General features: G+C 50.4%; 2 protein-coding genes across 3 annotated transcripts in view; one reads left to right on the top strand and one right to left on the bottom strand.

The window, feature by feature from the left end:
* The window catches only part of DOP1A (DOP1 leucine zipper like protein A), a 117,587-nt gene extending 116,495 nt beyond the window's left edge, over positions 1-1,092 (bottom strand). The window contains 1 exon segment of the mRNA XM_068148763.1: positions 1,026-1,092. The gene's annotated coding sequence lies outside the window, so the exon portion shown is untranslated.
* Positions 1,093-7,814: 6,722 nt separating this feature from the next.
* Positions 7,815-18,530, top strand: part of UBE3D (ubiquitin protein ligase E3D) — a 130,680-nt gene continuing 119,964 nt past the window's right edge. For both annotated transcript variants that reach the window (XM_068148717.1, XM_068148726.1), the window contains exons 1-3: positions 7,815-7,893; positions 8,433-8,632; positions 11,321-11,411. In XM_068148717.1, coding sequence (XP_068004818.1) covers positions 7,832-7,893; positions 8,433-8,632; positions 11,321-11,411 — 353 coding nt within the window. In that variant the 5' untranslated portion in view covers positions 7,815-7,831. The remainder of the gene's footprint in view (positions 7,894-8,432; positions 8,633-11,320; positions 11,412-18,530) is intronic.

Here is an 18,530-nt window from a genome sequence, read left to right as displayed (position 1 = left end):
GGTTTAGGCACCACGTTATGTAGACAACCTGAGAACCATCACCCATTCACTATTGCTCCATATAGAAAGGAGATCAGCAACAAAAACACAGGGACTGAGTCACCCAGAATAAGATCATCAAAACCCTGCACTTCGTATCCAGCATATTTTAGGATACTTAAGAGATAAATGGTTTATCCATTTCTGGTTATTGTTGCAGCTATGCAAAATGCTACTTCTGAAAAACATCTAACAGGAGCTGCCACGCATTTCTGCTTCTCAAGTGGGCAGCACGAGATTTACAGCCATCGCTGCAACAACAGATGAAATTTAACCCTGTACGACACGAAGTACGGGCAGCCCCCATGCCCCACGTATCCTTCCAAACATCACATAACAACGTCTGAAGCAGCCGAGTAAGGCATCCAGGAATCTGACCCGAAAGAGGCCCACAGCCCTTGAACGCTCAAGGTCAAAGCAGGACGGTTCTGCCAGCCCGACACTGAGCTTTTTCCCAGACGGGAAGAGATCCCCCGCAGCAGCACCTCCGCGAAGGGCGAAACCAGGCCCCGCCAGCAGCGCCCGCGGCAGGTACCGGAGCGGGGGAGCGAGAGGAGAGCCTCTGCAGCCCCGAAATCAGTCGGGCCCGCTTTGCGCCACGGGAGACAGCAGGGGAGAGCGGAGGGCAGACCGCGGGGCGGCAGCCGGGCAAGGCAGGTGCCACAGGTTAACTGATGCAGAACAATTAAAAGGCTCCGTGGCACCTGTCCGCCGCGCCTAGGCCAGATCGGGCCTGGTTCGGCCCTTGCTCTCTCCAGCGGTGCCCGCAGCCCGGCCCGGGGAGCGGAGAGGAGAGGGCCGGCGCTGCCTCAGAGGCGGACCCCACTCGGTTGCGGCGCCCTCCCCAACACGGGCGCAGCGACGGGAGGAAGGGAGGAGGGAAGCAGTCGCCGCTGGGCCCCGCAGCTTACCCGCGCCGGGAAGACGAAGTGGAGGAGGAGGAGAAGGGAGAGGAGGGGACGCCGCGGGGGGGGGAGCTGCGTTACCTGAGCGACCCAAGCCGGAAGAGCCTGACCACCGCCAGCAGCCCCGCGCCGCCCTGACAGCTCCCGGCATGCACCGCGGCGCTGCTCACCGCGGCGTTACTCGTCGCACCGCTCCCCCTGGCGGGCCGCGGCCGGAAAGGCGCGCGCGGGCGGCGCGGGCGATGTGTGGGCGGGCGGCAGGCGCCGGTAGCAGGCGGCGCGTGTGGGCGGGCGGCACGTGCGGAAGGCCTCCCCCTTGTCGCGCCGGCGGGAAACGTGCGGGGAGCGTGCGGGGGAGTCTGTCCCGCGGGCAGCTGGGGTGCGTAACACTGCGGTTGTGTCCGCACCTGTGCTGGCGCTTACGGGGCGGCGGGCGAAGGACCAGGTGGCTCCAGGGGCGGGCTGCGGGTTTCTGTGAGGAAAGAGCTGCTTGTGCCTCGTCGATGGTTGGCGTCGCCGTGCTTGTATGTGGGGAGAACGTGGAAGTGGGCACATGTGCGCTGATGGAAGTGAGCACGAGGAGTTTACAGATGTATAGATATTTTGTCTAATCTTTACATAGTTCACCAAATATAGTGCAGGTAAAAATGGGAGGCAAGTGGTGCTTTAGGGTATAATTGATTATATCAGGAGTAGCTGCATTTAGAATGTTCAAAGAGTCGTTGCTAGTACACTTGAGCCCTTATTGTACATCAGGGGGTGTGGGGTGCCCACGTGGAAGATGCTGAAAGGAATGGTTTTTATTGCAAGATGATTTTTCAAGTGGCCAGTTTCACAGTAAAAGGGGTACAGTGTTTGGGCTGCAGTCTGTTAGTTTCAAAGTCATCGTTATGAAGCCTGCTTTAATTTGAAAACCCTAATAGCAAACAGATATTATGGTCATAAATGACTTAACTGGGGAAAGAAAAAGTGCATTCTGCTCATACAATAAAGCTTTGAGACTTTGTCTGAAGACAAGTAAATATTTCTGAAATCTTGCCAGGGGAAATTCTCATAACATTTGTAAATCTTCTACTTGGTGACTTACGTTATCAGCCAGCTCTTTATGAAGTTTAGAATGGAATTAACCAGGTTGGAAAAGACCTTTGAGATCGAGTCCAACCTATCATCCAACATTCTCTAATCTACTAAACCATGGCACCAAGTGGCTCTTCCTAAACACCTCCAGTGATGGTGACTCCGCCACCTCTCTGGGCAGCACATTCTAATGGCCAATCTCTCTATGAAGAACTTCTTCCTAACATCCAGCCTGAACCTCACCTGGTGCAGCTTGAGACTGTGTCCTCTTGTTCTGGTGCTGGCTGCCTGGGAGAAGAGACCAACCTCTGCCTGTCTACAACCTCCCTTCAGGGAGTTTTAGAAAGCAATAAAGTCTCCTCTGAGCCTCCTCCAGACTAAGCAATGCCAACTCCCTCAGCCTCTCCTCACAGGGCTGTGCTCCAAACCCCTCCCCAACTTTGTTGCCCTTCTCTGGACACATTCCAGCAACTCAACATCTTTCCTAAACTGAGGGCCCCAGAACTGGACCCAGGACTCATGGTGTGGCCTAACAAGTGCTGAGTACAGGGCACAATGACTTCCCTGCTCCTGCTGGCCACACTCTTCCTGATGCAGGCCAGGATGCCATTGGCCTTCTTAGCCCCCTGGGCACACTGTTGCCTCATGTTCAGCCTACTATCAACCAGTACCCCCAGGTCCCTTTCTGCCTGGCTGCTCTCCAGCCACTCTGACCCCAGCCTGTAGCACTGCATGGGGTTGTTGTGGCCAGTGTGTAGAAGCCAGCACTTAGATGTGTTAAATCTCATGCCCTTGGACTCTGCCCATCTGTCAAGGTCCCTATGCGGAGCCCTTCTACCCTCTAACATCAACTCCTGCCCCCAGCTTGGTGTCATCTGCAATCTTACTGATGATGTACTCAATGCTCTCGTCCAGATCATCAATAAAGATATTAAAGAGCATGGGGCCCAGCACGGATCCATGGGGAGCACCAGATTTGGCATAATAATCAAGAGAAAATGTGATTCCTTTTCTCATTAAACTATTCCAGGATTCAATAGATGAGAAACATTTACTTTTTGGAAAGCACATAATGGCCACTGATTTTCTGAGGCATTGAGTATGACTGGAGGTCATGTGTTTCCAGATAACATGTTGCCTTTGCATTTATTTTTCCTTGAAGGTGCTTACAAATGCATTTGAGATTCTTAACTGGGATCTATGGTGCTTTGGAGTTACTTAAAAGTGGAGGCCTGTGGATGTAGTCTACCTGGACCTCAGCAAGGCCTTTGACACCGTCCCCCATAGCAAACTCCTGGCCAAGCTGTCAGCCCATGGCTTGGACGGGAGCACTCTGAGCTGGGTTAGGAACTGGCTGGAGGCTGAGCCCAGAGAGTGGTGGTGAATGGTGCTACATCCAGCTGGCAGCCAGTCACTAGTGGTGTGCCCCAGGGATCAATGCTGGGCCCTGTGCTCTTTAACATCTTTATTGATGATCTGGATGAGGGCATTGAGTCCATCATCAGTAAATTTGCTGATGATACCAAGCTGGGAGCAGGATTTGATCTGCTGGAGGGTAGAGAGGCTCTGCAGAGGGACCTCGACAGGCTGGACAGATGGGCAGAGTCCAAGGGCAGGAGATTGAACACATCCAAGTGCCAGGTTCTGCACATTGGCCACAACAACCCCATGCAGAGCTATAGGCTGGGGTCAGAGTGGCTGGAGAGCAGCCAGGCAGAGAGGGACCTGGGGGTGCTGGTCAATGGCAGGCTGAACATGAGCCTGCAGTGTGCCCAGGCAGCCAAGAGGGCCAATGGCATCCTGGCCTGCATCAGGAAGAGTGTGGGCAGCAGGAGCAGGGAGGTCATTCTGCCCCTGTACACTGCACTGGTTAGGCCACACCTGGAGTCCTGTGTCCAGTTCTGGGCCCCTCAGTTTAGGAAGGAGGTTGACTTGCTGGAATGAGTCCAGAGAAGGGCAACAAAGTTGGTGAGGGGCTTGGAACACAGCCCTCTGAGGAGAGGCTGAGGGAGCTGGGGTTGCTCAGCCTGGAGAAGAGGAGACTCAGGGGTGACCTTATTGCTCTCTACAACTACCTGAAGGGAGGTTGTAGACAGGCAGAGGTTGGTCTCTTCTCCCAGGCAGCCAGCACCAGAACAAGAGGACACAGTCTCAGGCTGCGCCAGGGGAGGTTCAGGTTGGATGTTAGGAAGAAGTTCTATACAGAGAGAGTGATTGCCCATTGGAATGGGCTGCCTGGGGAGGTGGTGGAGTCGCCATCATTGGAGGTGTTCAGGAGGAGACTTGATGGGGTGCTTGGTGCCATGGGTTAGTTTTTTAGGTGGGTTGGATTGATTGATGGGTTGGACGTGATGATCTTGAAGGTCTCTTCCAACCTGGTTTGGTTTATTCTAAATAAAGGTTTATTCTAAATAAAGGTTTATCTTCACAGAGGTGATGGTCCTTTCAATACTCACTAGGTGCCTTCACATGCTGCTGTGCTGTAATGCAGATTCCTAAGCTTCCCTTCTGCTGAATTTATCAGTGGCAGTTAAAACTCAGAGCTCTGAAGCAGTTCCCTGAAATTGCCTCATCAGCTTCGTGTGCAGTGGCAATCAAAAAAGAAAAAAAACAAACCAAGCAACCAACAATAGTAGGAGTCAATTCTCCTGTAATTATGTGGATTTTGTGTTTGACTTACAACCTGCTTGCTCAGAGCCCTACAATATGCGCACTGGGGGTTGGGCTAGATGATGTTGTAAGGTCCCTTCCAACCCCTGATGTTCTGTGATTCTGTGGTTGGTGAAGTAATAGGAAATAAAAGCCACCATGTGGACTAAATATTTCACTTCCTTAATAAACAAACAACAACAAAATCCCCAAACACCACCCTCAGAATGATGTGTAAAGAGAATAACCTTAAGTACATGCTTTGTAAACAAAATTCTTGGTTGAACCAATTTAGCTCACTATTATCTAGCGTAGTTTTCCCCCCACACAGAAGCAAACCTTGCTTCATCTACTTATTTGAGACTTTCATAAGCCTTCCACTTGCTTTTGCCAAGTCCAGGGCCAAAAATCATTTCAAAGGAATGATGTCTTAGGTAGTAAATGGCCGTAAAATTAACAAGTGCAAATCTGCCTTTTTGTTTCAAACTTTGCAGGCTGTGTTTTCAAATGACTCTGCAATTGCAGAAGGTGGTGTGACATTCACAGAAAGTTATGGGTTTTTTCAAAGCAAAAGGCTCTTCTCTTGGTGGTCTCAACTACAGACCATCCACAGCCTCTTACATACTGTGGGAGAGGCAAGCTGGATGAACTGTGCACTGGTGACAGTGTTCAGGAGCTAAGGGAAGGACTTCTCAGGAACTCAGGTAGTGATAGGACTAGGGGGAATGGAATGAAGCTGGAGGTGGGGAGATTCAGGCTGAATGTGAGCAGGAGGTTCTTCACCATGAGAGTAGTGAAGCCCTGGAATGGGTTGTCCAGGGAGGTGGTTGAGGCCCCGTCCCTGGAGGTGTTTAAGCCCAGGCTGGATGAGGCTGTGGCCAGGCTGATGTAGTGTGGGGTGTCCCTGCCCATGGCAGGGGGGTTGGAACTAGATGATCCTTGTGGTCCCTTCCAACCCTGACTGATACTATGATACCATGACAATCAAATGGGTGTCTCTTGATAGAAGACCTTGTGAGAGGCAGCAGGAAGCCTCACCTCAGGAGAGCAGATGACTGTTTGGTCTGAGAGCAGTGTGACAGTATTCAAGAGCTGGGTGAATGTGGATTACAAGGAATTGGGGCAGACCTGTTGCAAGAAAGGGTGGAGAGGGGATTGTTCATAAGGCAGGGGCTGGGTGGTGGTGCAGGACTGTTTCTGGGCATGGGCATTTCCCTGGGTTCCCTGTTGAGAGCTTTGCAGGCATGGTGGGTTGACCCCAGCCAGTGGCTGGCTCACTCTGCTGAAGGAGAAAAGCAAAAAAAGTTGTCCATCAATGATATATTAGTAATTGAGGAGGGGAAAGCCCCCTATACAGTCACTTACCACCTCCCACAGATGTGCACTGATGTCCAGCCAGTCTCCAAGCAACAGTTACTTTAGAAAGACTACACTCCCAGGTTTTATTGCTGAGCTTGACATTATGTGCTGTGGAATCTCTCTCTGGTCAGTTCAAGTCAGCTGTCCTGCCTCTCCCCCACCCAGCTTCTTCCCTACCTCCAGCCCATTTGCTGCTCAGAGCAGAACGAGACACTGAGAAGGCCTTGACAGCGTGCAAACTCTGTTCACCAGTAGCCAAAACTGGTGTGTTATCAACACTGGCCACAAATCCTAAGCACAGCAACATACAGACCGTTGTGAGGAAACTCCATCCCAGCCAGACCTAGTATGAGGCTGCTGCAATTCCGAGGGGCCTGAGACTGCAGGAACCACCCTGCAGAGGTGGTGCATTTGCCTGCTGGAGGTGTGCAGTGGTGAGGAGACATGAGTTGAGATGTCCAGCAGACCATGTAGTACCAAGGAAGATCAAAGAGTTCTCCTCAGAGACCCTGTGGAAGTGAGAACCCAAACTGCACAGAGGAGGGGCAGCTCGAGATTGTGGTTGGGTGTAGGGAAATGAAGGATTTCCCATGATGAGAGAGAATGCAGCATCTTTATTTTATTTAGAATAAACCTTTACATAGAATAAGCCAAACCAGGTTGGAAGAGACCTTCAAGATCATCGTGTCCAACCCATCAACCAATCCAACCCACCCAAACAGCTAACCCATGGCACCATGATGGGGAAGGTTGGTGATTTCTAGCAGCATGAGGATAATTCCTTCTCTACCTGCAGATCTGCAGCTGTAATACAGACTCCATGTCCTGGTAGCAGATGATGGGGAGACTTACCTGGGGAAGCACCACAGTTGTCCAAGCCTGAACCACAGAGCAGCACCACCAGGAGACAGTGGTGGATAAGAGCAGTGGGTGCCTTCTTGCTGTGAAGGTTGGAGGACCCCAGCTGCCTGGGATTTTTGCCTGCTGGAGGCTTGGATCCAGCATGTTCTGAGGACACTGATGAGGCTTGCCAGTCCCTCAGCCTACTACCCCCCAACAGCTTATCCACATGAGCACCAATGAAACTCCCCTCTCTGTGAAGCAGCGTCTTGGGTGTCTGGAGCTCTTGTATGGGCTGGGTGAAAGGGCTTACACATCAGAATGAGAAGAGTACCAGTGAGGGTGACACCTTGATGGGAGCATATCACAGACCACCTGCTCAGGATAAGGAACTGGATGAATTCTTTTGATAAACCCCAAGGAAGTCTAGGAGATAGTGCAGTCTTCCCCCATGCCTTTTAGAGAGGCATCTGTAAACGAGCCCAAGCCTGATGAAGCTGGAGCGCTGCGGGGTGAGATGTCGTCCAGGCAGGGAGGAAATCGCCGCCCCCAGTGCCTGTGAAGAGATTCCTGAGAAGGTGAAGCAAGGCTCCAAACAGGCTGGAGTGGCAGGAGGACAGGAGACGTCAGGAAGGTGTTAACACACAAGAGGTTCGTGTTAGGCGTAAGAAACCCCGTGAGGCCAGCCGAGTGCTGGAGCAGGGCTGCCCGGGCAGATTGTGCAAGTCTCCGCCTCAGGGCTTCGGCCACCCAAGCCCGACCCGACAGCCGCCGGCCGAGCGAGTGGCAGCAGCGGGGCAGCCACTCGGGGGCACCTTCCCCCCGCTGCCAGCCGGGGCGGCGCGGGGGCCGCCGAGCTGTAGGGGTCGCTGTGGGGCGCGGGCGGCCACAAGCCGCTGTCGCCGGCCGGCGGAGGAACAGACACTTCCCGCGCGGGCCGCCGGAGCTGTCTCTTCCCCGGCATGGCGGGAGGGTTCCTGCTGGAGATCAGGCGGGGGACGCAGAGCGCCTTGCTGGTTATCCGGTAGTGTGGCAGCGCGGCCTGCCTTCCGCCGCTCGGAGCGGCCAGTGCTGGCGGGGGGAGGCGGGCCTGGGTTTTAGGGTCTTTAGCCCTGGACGGCGGCGGAACCCGGGTTATGTACCTGCGCTTCCCCTCGCCCTTCCCTTCTTTTGAAATTCGGAAAAGGCTCAGTTACTGCCTAAATAAATGCTTCCTGAGTACGGTGGTTCATTTCTCTCGACTGCTGCTCACCCCCATGGGAGACCGTGGTTTACCGCGTGGGGCCCGCGGCGCGACTCGGGCCGCGGGGCAGCTGCGGGCCCGCGCCAGGCTTGGTCCGCCGAAGCCTCGGGCTGCAAGCGGGACGCCCCACGGCGCTTCACGCCGCCCTCGCCTTGTGTCTGCATCTGCCATAGAGCTATCACTGCGTTGGGCGAGCCGCAGCCCCGCTCCGGCGCCTTAGCGCTGAGGCTCCTTCCCCCCCGTCACGGTCTGCGTGTCTAAAGCAGCAGCTCGTCCCGACACCTTTTTTCTGAGGTAAACCCGTTCCTTTGCGTCCCCAGCGAGAGGGATCTCCCGCCGTCGCCAGTGGACGTTCGCCTGAGCACGGACCGTTTGGAAATAAGGAGCGGTGAGAGCTGCGAGGCGGCGGCGCTACCGCCAGAGGTCAGGCTGGCGCCGTCCTCCTGCCGCGGCTTGCGTTGCCTGCCTGGCGACGGCTTCCACCTGCGGCTGCGCCTCCGCCGCCCGCTGCCCAGCTCCGGTAAGGCTGCGCTGGAGCCGCCCTGCTGCTCGCTCGGCGCTGAGCGGGAGCGGGCAGGGTGCGGCTGTGCTTAAAGCTTCCTTGCTTTGGGTTACCTGAAATCGTGCTGATTTAAGTGACGTGCCAGACAGAGACTTTAAAGTGCAGGCTCTGCAGCACACACCCGCTAACCCAAGGAAACCAGTGGGATTTCCTGGCTTGCGTTGTGCGTATGGTGGTGTCTTGTCTAAAAAGATCTCTTTAGCTCCGAATTGATTTAGATAAGGAACTGATAAAAAGCTAATAAAACTGTCAGTTTTGAAAACCAAAAGCGCAGGAAGCAGCATAATGAAAGGGAAACACGATTGCTGAGTAAAGCCCTGTGTAGGAGTTCTGAGATCTGTCCTTGTTTCTTCCCCCGAGCCTTCCCGTTTTACTTCGAAATGGTATTATTTCCCTCAGCTGTTTATTGGGCAGCAGGAAATGCAGCAATGTGATTCATCGACCCTGTCACACTAAGGCTGTCACTGACCGTGTAATCATAAAGGATTGTGATGTTGTGCTGGGGCTTCTTGTTCTCACAGCCTCCGTCTGCAGAGGTTAACGTTGCGGGCAACATCTGCAAAGTTACCTGCTTTATTTCCAGGGTGTTAATTCGGGTTCAGGATGTATTTGCATAGATAGGAAGCATGGTAATAGAGCTGGTGCTTGCTTGCATTCAAGCACAGTACATTTAGATTCCTATAACAGGATGGGAGACATACATTAAATGACATAAAAATTGCCATTCTGTGCTTTTAAAGTAGAAATGACCACTAAAGTGTGTCATGTGCCATAATGGTTTCAGCACCAGAAGTGCACTGAGTACTTTGTTGACTTGATGATGTGCTGGGGTTGTTTCTGCATGTTGATCTGTAATTATGCACTCTGCATATGCATTTTGCATTATACAACAGTTCTTTAATGTGGCTTATTAATGAAACCTACTTTAAAAGATCAAAGACCCAAGTTTAAAGCATCTACCTCTGAAAGCTGCTGTGCAAATGAAAAACACCTATATGAGCCACATGCTATACATTGCATAACCTCAGTCACCCTTTAATGTCTTATATTAGTATGCCAGCCTGGTGTTTAGCACCATATGATAAATAGTTGTTTCTTGTATTAAATTCTGGAGGGTTGAAAAGTACTTTTTCATTCGTGTTTGCAAGATAAATCTCAATGCCAGTGCCGAGTATATACTTTGAGTCTTAAGTTTAAGAATGTGAAAAACATACATAGAGCTAGGCTTACAGTTTTACATTGCATAGAGTCACAGAATCAATAAGGTTGGAAAAGACCTCAAGGATCATCAAGTCCAACCTGTCACCCAAGACCTCATGACTGCTAAACCATGGCACCAAGTGCCACGTGTCCAGAGAAGGGCCACGAGGATGAGCAGAGGGCTGGAGCACCTCTCCTGTGAGGACAGACTGAAGGAGTTGGGGCTGTTCAGTCTGGAGAGGAGAAGGCTCCGAGGTGACCTCATTGTGGCCTTCCAGTATCTGAAGGGGGCCTACAAGAAGGCTGGGGAGGGACTTCTCAGGATCTCAGGTAGTGATAGGAGTAGGGGGAATGGAATGAAGCTGGAGGTGGGGAGATTCAGGCTGGAGGTGAGGAGGTTCTTCACCATGAGAGTGGTGAAACCCTGGAATGGGTTGTCCAGGGAGGTGGTTGGGGCCCCATCCCTGGAGGTGTTTAAGGCCAGGCTGGCTGAGGCTCTGGCCAGGCTGATCTAGTGTGGGGTGTCCCTGGGCATGGCAGGGGCGTTGGAACTAGATGATCCTTGTGGTCCCTTCCAATCCTGACTGATACTATGATACTATGATACATCCAATCCTCTCTGGAACACCTCCACCTAATTTCTTCCACCTCATGTTATTTGCTAATTTTTGGAGGCTTTTATTGCTCCCTTTTCAACTTGGAATCGTTTTCTGAGCTGGCTTTTGTGAGGCTGTTAGGTGCTTTACTGGCCTGCAGAGGGTATTGCTCACTATCTATTCCCTTGACTGCTACCACAGTGGGTGATGATGTCTTACCTGCTTGAAAATTTCAAACTAGTGCTCGCTCCCCGACTCCCAGCTATTTTGTGTGACATATTGGGATATACCCTCACCTTGCAGAGGAACTGATTGGCAGGAATAGCATTACAGCAGGGTGGTATGGCAGGGGGGTTGGAACTAGATCCTAGAGGTGATTGAGGCCCCGTCCCTGGAGGTGTTTAAGCCCAGGCTGGATGAGGCTCTGGCCAGCCTGATGTAGTGTGGGGTGTCCCTGCCCATGGCAGGGGGGTTGGAACTAGATGATCCTTGTGGTCCTGTCCAACCCTGAATGATACTATGATACTATGGTATTTAATTCTTATTCACACAGCCTCTGTAATGATAGCAATACCTCAACTCCCCCTGTGGAGATTTCCACCTTGAAAATGATTATTCACATATAAAATCCCTACACAGCAGTATGGGCCATCAGGTGGAGATGAGAAGTTTTTTTCCCCAAAACTTAATACTTGCCTTCTGGAGACACATAAATTAAGGTTGCCAGCAGTTTGTTTTGTTTGTTGGATCCTCATCTGGTTTGGAGTTAGACACGTGGCAGGATTTTTTTTGCCTATTTGAGTGACTGAAAATCTTGCAGAGTTGTGAGTGTCTCTTCTTCTCTCCATAGATTTGGGGTTTGATTTGAGAGAGAGGCTGAAACCCCAGAAGAATTGTGTCTTTTACTGTCAGTCCTGTGGTGACATCATAGTAAAAGGCCGGTGAGTACTGCAGTGTCTTGTATTTTTAGCAAGAAATGCCGTAGCCCTTGGTCTTCACCTTACTTTGTGTACTTAGACAGACAGCTGCAAGGTATTCATTTTGCAATTGTTAGATAAAAACACTCCTGAAGCATTAGGAATGACCCCAAGCAAAATTGCCTTGAAACAGTTTTTCACCTTGTGTTTGTATATTCTCAATTTCATAGTTTCATAGTTTCATTCAGGGTTGGAAGGGACCACAAGGATCATCTAGTTCCAACCCCCCTGCCATGGGCAGGGACACCCCACACTACATCAGGCTGGCCAGAGCCTCATCCAGCCTGCTCTTAAACACCCCCAGGGACGGGGCCTCGACCACCTCCCTGGACAACCCATTCCAGGGCTTCACCACTCTCATGGGGAAGAACTTCCTCCTCCCCTCCAGCCTGAATCTCCCCACCTCCAGCTTCATTCCATTCCCCCTAGTCCTATCACTACCTGAGATCCTGAGAAGTCCCTCCCCAGCCTTCCTGTAGGCCCCCTTCAGATACTGGAAGGCCACAATGAGGTCACCTGGGAGCCTTCTCTTCTCCAGACTGAACAGCCCCAACTCCTTCAGTCTGTCCTCATAGGCGAGGTGCTCCAGCCCTCTGATCACCCTTGTGGCCCTTCTCTGGACACCTTCCAGCACCTCCACATCTCTCTTGTAATAGGGGCTCCAGAACTGGAGGCAGTACTCCAGGTGGGGTCTCACCAGAGGTGAGTAGAGGGGGAGGATCACCTCCCTTGACCTGCTGGCCACACTTCTCCTGATGCAGCCCAGGATCTGATTGGCTTTGTGGGCTGTAAGTGCACACTGAGAGGTCCTGTTGAGCTTCTTGTCCACCAGCACCCCCAAGTCTCTCTCCTCTGATTCGAGCTGGAAAGGAGAAGTACCTGACAAAGGGAGTTTGGTACACTGCCCTGTAAGGTGGGAAGTCTGGAGTCTTTTCCTGCTTGTCTGAATAGAATAGAATAGAATAGAATAAACCAGGTTGGAAGAGACCTTCAAGATCATCACGTCCAACCTATCACCCAACACCACCCAATCAACTAACCCATGTAACCAAGCACCCTGTCAAGTCTCCTCCTGAACACCTCCAGTGGCGGCGACTCCACCACCTCCCCAGGCAGCCCATTCCAATGGGCAATCACTCTCTCTGTGCTATGCTTTGATCAAAAGGTTTTGGTTTGTAGCTGGACTTCCCTCTATGTGAAATGTCTGCTTTGAGATCTAGGCTTTGTTTTTTTTCCTTCCCCATACAGAATCTCTTTGCACTCATCATAATAGCTTCTGATTTTGCTGTACAAATAAAAAGCTGTAACAGTTTGGCCTGGAAAAATGTTCATAGTTTTCACTGAATGAAAAAAAAATGCTTAGTCTTTCAGTAACCTACATCTTTGCTGTGTTGAAGGGAAATGACACTGAAAATTTGAGCCTAGACTTCTTCCTCTGCACTTCAGGGGGCCTCTTCAGTTTTGCTCAGGCTTCTAAATACCCTTCAGAATGAGGATGTTGACCACAGCTCCCTTTCTGTTAGGCAAAGCCAAACTACAGTGCGGTTCAGGGATGCTGAATTCAGGAAGCACAGGACCCACTTCTTAACTGTGTGACTCAACCTTGTTCTTTAGGAAGACCTCATTCTTTAGACCTCGACTCTGTTCTTTAGAAAGTCTGTAAGCATTTTAATCAAAAGCTCTTGCAGTTTCTGTCTCTTTCAATCTTGACAGCTTCAGGTGGATATATAAGGATTGTTACAGATGCACATGCAGCCTTTTATGATCTGTGTGTCACTCCTAATACTCAAAATGGGAATACACATGTGGCATATGCTGCAAATCCTGTTACTGTTACTGGCCTTCCAGTATCTGAAGGGGGCTACAAGAAGGCTGGGGAAGGACTTCTCAGGATCTCAGGTAGTGATAGGACTAGGGGGAATGGAATGAAGCTGGAGGTGGGGACATTCAGGCTGGATGTGAGGAGGAGGTTCTTCCCCATGAGAGTGGTGAAACCCTGGAATGGGTTGTCCAGGGAGGTGGTTGAGGCCCTGTCCCTGGAGGTGTTTAAGCCCAGGCTGGATGAGGCTCTGGCCAGGCTGATGTAGTGTGGGGTGTCCCTGGGCATGGCAGGGGGGTTGGAACTAGATGATCCTTGTGGTCCCTTCCAATCCTGACTGATACTATGATACTATGATACTTTCTTGTCATACATATGGAATTGTGGATGGCTTGAATGCAACTGAAGGAGGATTTCCTGGCTTTCTCTTCTGAAATGTCACATCAGAGAGTCTAGTAATAAGTCTTATTTCAATACATTTGTTGAGTAATGAAACTGCTGATTTCCAGTCAATAATATTTGATTTCAAAAGACATTGCACTTCTCTATTTTTCTCTCTGAGTGTGTGTTTGCCCAAAATTCAGTGCCTCAAATTCATATGCATGAAGTTTTATTTCATTTGGTTCTCTATCCTCTAATGTGATGCAGTCAGAATTGTTGAGGAAAGGATTAGAAGGCGTGTTCCTGCCTCTTTGCTGGCATTTCTCCTTGCAGGGAACTTCTGAGCCCCTCAAATTTATCACTGAAAGAACGGTGATTAAGACAAGGGTTAGAAGAGTGGTGTTGGCAGCATAGCCAACACCTTTTGCTTCAGCACTTCTGAAAGGAAGGCAGCAGCAGCATAGCCGAATGTTCTAACTCCAGAATCTGTATGTGTGCCTCTGGGCAGAGCCGAGTGTGACATCGCAGCACTAGGTGGGGACTTACTGCAGTGTGAATTTCTGGGGAAGGATCTGTAAGGAGAAAAATCTGAGATCTAGAAGATGATACCTTTGAGAAGAGATTGAAATAAATGGCATTTAGTTTAGATAAGGCTGTAGAGAAGACATAAGACTCTTCCAGTATAAAAAGTTACTGCAAAGAAGGTGGCAGCAATGTTTAGTTGAAGCAAGAGGAATTCTTCCTTCCTTCCTTCCTTCCTTCCTTCCTTCCTTCCTTCCTTCCTTCCTTCCTTCCTTCCTTCCTTCCTTCCTTCCTTCCTTCCTTCCTTCCTTCCTTCCTTCCTTCCTTCCTTCCTTCCTTCCTTCCTTCCTTCCTTCCTTCCTTCCTCCCTTCCTCCCTTCCTCCCTTCCTCCCTTCCTCCCTTCCTCCCTTCCTCCCTTCCTTCCTTCCTCCCTTCCTCCCTTCCTTCCTTCCTCCCTTCCTCCCTTCCTCCCTTCCTTCCATCCTCCCTCCCTTCCTTCCATCCTCCCTCCCTTCCTTCCTCCCTCCCTCCCTTCCATCCTCCCTCCCTTCCTTCCATCCTCCCTCCCTTCCTTCCTCCCTCCCTCCCTTCCATCCTCCCTCCCTTCCTTCCATCCTCCCTCCCTTCCTTCCTCCCTCCCTCCCTTCCATCCTCCCTCCCTTCCATCCTCCCTTCCTTCCTTCCATCCTCCCTTCCTATCTGTCTACCTGGCTACCTACCTACCTACTTCCCTACCTACCTACCTATCTGGCTAGCTAGCTAGCTACCTACCTTCCTATCTGGCTAGCTAGCTACCTACCTACCTACCTACTTCCCTACCTACCTTCCTATCTGGCTAGCTAGCTAGCTACCTACCTACTTCCCTACCTACCTTCCTATCTGGCTAGCTAGCTAGCTACCTACCTACTTCCCTACCTACCTACCTATCTGGCTAGCTAGCTAGCTACCTACCTACTTCCCTACCTACCTACTTCCCTATCTACCTACCTACCTGGCTAGCTAGCTAGCTACCTACCTTCCTACTTCCCTACCTACCTATCTATCTAACCAAACCCCAAACTCAGAAAGCTACAGCTTATTTTTAACTATTAGAGCCTACATACAAAGCCATCATTTTAAAGACTTGAGTAGAGAAATATGTTAGGAACAGTTTAAATGTAAGTGCTTCCTGGATGCAAGAAAATGTAGTCTGAAATCCCCTGGCTTGGTCTTTTTCCTTCCACGGATCTGATAGCGCTTCAGAGGTTAGGGTTTATGCTCTGATTCTTCTCCATTACTCTTGGATTACCCACATTAGAGAAAGTGATTAGACTGTGGTTGGATTTTTTTTTCCCTTCCATGATGTAAGAGCTGCAAAGTCTTTGCTGTGCTTTATTTCTGCTTTATTTCCTCCCAGCTAGGCAACATGTAGCTCAGCTATAAAATAATTCTTAAAGGCTTTATTTCTGTCAGGAAGAAATTCTTAAAGGCTGAATGCTGTGAAAATCAAATTGACTCTGAAGCAATAAACCTTTTCCTTAGCCAAAATGGTAAGAATTTGTGCTGTGTAAGTGTTCTGTTGTAGAACTGACAGGAGAGGAAAATCTTCTAATTACAGGTTTCCTTACATGAATAGTTTTGAGCATGACAATTAACCCTCAAGCTGGTCTGCTGAAGATGTTTTAGTAAGTAAATAAGGAAGACTGCTGTTAAAGAGAGAACAGAAGGGTTATGTGTTTAAAAGTTAAAAGCCCATTTTACTTCCAGCTTTCAGTTTGCTGATGACACCAAGCTGTGTGGTGCAGCAGACATGTTGGAGGGAAGGGAGGCCATCCAGAGGGACCTTGACAGGCTGCAGAGGTGGGCACAAGCCAACCTCATGAGGTTCAACAAGAGCAAGTGCAGGGTCCTGCATCTGGGTCGGGGCAATCCCAGGCACAAATCCAGGCTGGGCAGTGACTGGCTGGAAAGCAGCCCTGAGGAGAGAGACTTGGGGGTGCTCGTGGACAAGAAGCTCAACAGGAGCTCTCAGTGTGCACTTGCAGCCTGCAAAGCCAATCAGATCCTGGGCTGCATCAGGAGAAGTGTGGCTAGCAAGTCAAGGGAAGTGATCCTCCCCCTCTACTCAGCTCTGCTGAGACCCCACCTGGAGTACTGTGTCCTGTTCTGGAGCCCCTATTACAAGAGGGATGTGGAGGTGCTGGAAAGTGTCCAGAGAAGGGCCACAAGGATGATCAGAGGGCTGGAGCACCTCTCCTGTGAGGACAGACTGAAGGAGTTGGGGCTGTTCAGTCTGCAGAAGAGAAGGCTCCGAGGTGACCTAATTGTGGCCTTCCAGTATCTGAAGGGGGCTACAGGAAGGCTGGGGAGGGACTTCTGCAGGATCTGAGGTAGTGATAGGACTAGGGGGAATGGAATGAAGCTGGAGGTGGGGAGATTCAGGCTGGAGGTGAGGAGGAAGTTCTTCCCCATGAGAGTGGTGAAGCTCTGGAATGGGTTGTCCAGGGAGGTGGTTGAGGCCCTATCCCTGGAGGTGTTTAAGCCCAGGCTGGATGAGGCTCTGTCCAGGCTGATGTAGTGTGGGGTGTCCCTGGGCATGGCAGGGGGGTTGGAACTAGATGATCCTTGTGGTCCCTTCCAACCCTGACTGATACTATGATGCTATGCTACTATGAATTTTCCATAGATAGGCTGATACTGCTGGGTTCTCAGACACTGATGGTGTTAGAGATTATCCTTCTTAGTCCAATCTTAAATGGGTCTCTGTGGTTGAATACTTAGCTTAGCATGGGAGCCCTCCTGAGAATTGTATCTTATGGCAGGAGACTTTTAGACTAGTGTTGAAGTTAAAGGGTTTTAAAATTACTTACCTAGACTCCTCTCTTTGGAGATAAAAGCTATCTCCAGGAGGACAGTCAGCCTGGCTATATTGGAGGGTCTCAACCTAAGAGCTGTTTGTTTCTCCTTGTGAAGACAGCTTAGGTGGCTATCTTGATGTAGAAACTCAGAGCTAAATCCCCTGGGTTTATCCTATTTAGCAGCCTCAAGTTAGTCAGCACCCAATAAACTTCACATTTCTTGGGGGTTTTTTTATGTTTTGTTTTTCTGGAAAGATGTGTTTTTCCTAGTGTTACATTTTGTGTCATAGTTTCATAGTTTCATTCAGGGTTGGAAGGGACCACAAGGATCACCTAGTTCCAACCCCCCTGCCATGCCCAGGGACACCCCACACTACATCACCCTGGCCAGAGCCTCATCCAGCCTGGGCTTAAACACCCCCAGGGACGGGGCCTCGACCACCTCCCTGGACAACCCATTCCAGGGCTTCACCACTCTCATGGGGAAGAACCTCCTCCTCACCTCTAGCCTGAATCTCCCCACCTCCAGCTTCATTCCATTCCCCCTAGTCCTATCACTACCTGAGATCCTGAGAAGTCCCTCCCCAGCCTTCTTGTAGGCCCCCTTCAGATACTGGAAGGCCACAATTAGGTCACCTTGGAGCCTTCTCTTTTCCAGACTGAACAGCCCCAACTCCTTCAGTCTGTCCTCACAGTTCTAGTGAGTGATCCAGAGCATGTGTTCCTGCCTATGAATGCTAAAAGCCTAAAATACAGTGGAAATGCTGTATTTTCTGTATAGCTCAGGCTTAGGAGGAGTTAGCTTAGCAAATTCCTACAGCTTGGAGCAACTGCTTTTTTGGGGCAAGAATTCAAGATCTTGATGCTCTAGGCTGTGAGGGCAAAGAAGAGCTGTAATGAAACTGGACAGCATTATTCTGCATCTCAAGGTAATCTCTGTCTTTCCCCATCCCCTGAGCAATACCAGGTTTTTGATGCTGTAGTTAAAGTGCCATACATAGGAATGAAGACTTCTTTTTTTCATTGTGCACCCAGGCACTGGAATTCATTGATAGACTCATAGGTTCCAACCCCTTTGGCATTGTCATTAACAGTGCTACACCAGGTTGCTCAAGGCCTCATCCTTATTGATGTCTAAAACTATCTTTAGGGAGGTTGTAGCCAGGTGGGAGTTGATCTCTTCTCCCAGGCAACCACCAACAGAACAAGAGGACACAGTCTCAAGCTGCAGCAGGGGAGGTTTGGGCTGGATGTTAGGAAGAAGTTCTTCCCAGAAAGAGAGATTGGCCATTGGAATGTGCTGCCCAGGGAGGTGGTGGAGTCACCATCACTGGAGGTGTTTAAGAAGAGACTGGATGAGGCACTTGGTGCCATGGTTTAGTTGATTAGATGGTGTTGGATGAGAGGTTGGACTTGATGATCTCTGAGGTCTTTTCCAACCTGGTCTGGTCTGGTCTATTCTATTCTATCCTACCCTGTCCTATCCTATCCTATCCTATTCTATCCTATCCTATCCTGTCCTA

Source organism: Melanerpes formicivorus, unplaced genomic scaffold, assembly GCF_026170545.1.
Source record: "Melanerpes formicivorus ecotype bairdi unplaced genomic scaffold, bMelFor1.0.p_v2 SCAF_2, whole genome shotgun sequence".
In the NCBI taxonomy this organism is placed as follows: Eukaryota; Metazoa; Chordata; class Aves; order Piciformes; family Picidae; genus Melanerpes; species Melanerpes formicivorus.
Note: the sequence above shows the minus strand (reverse complement) of the source record. Positions and strands in the feature narration are given on the sequence as shown.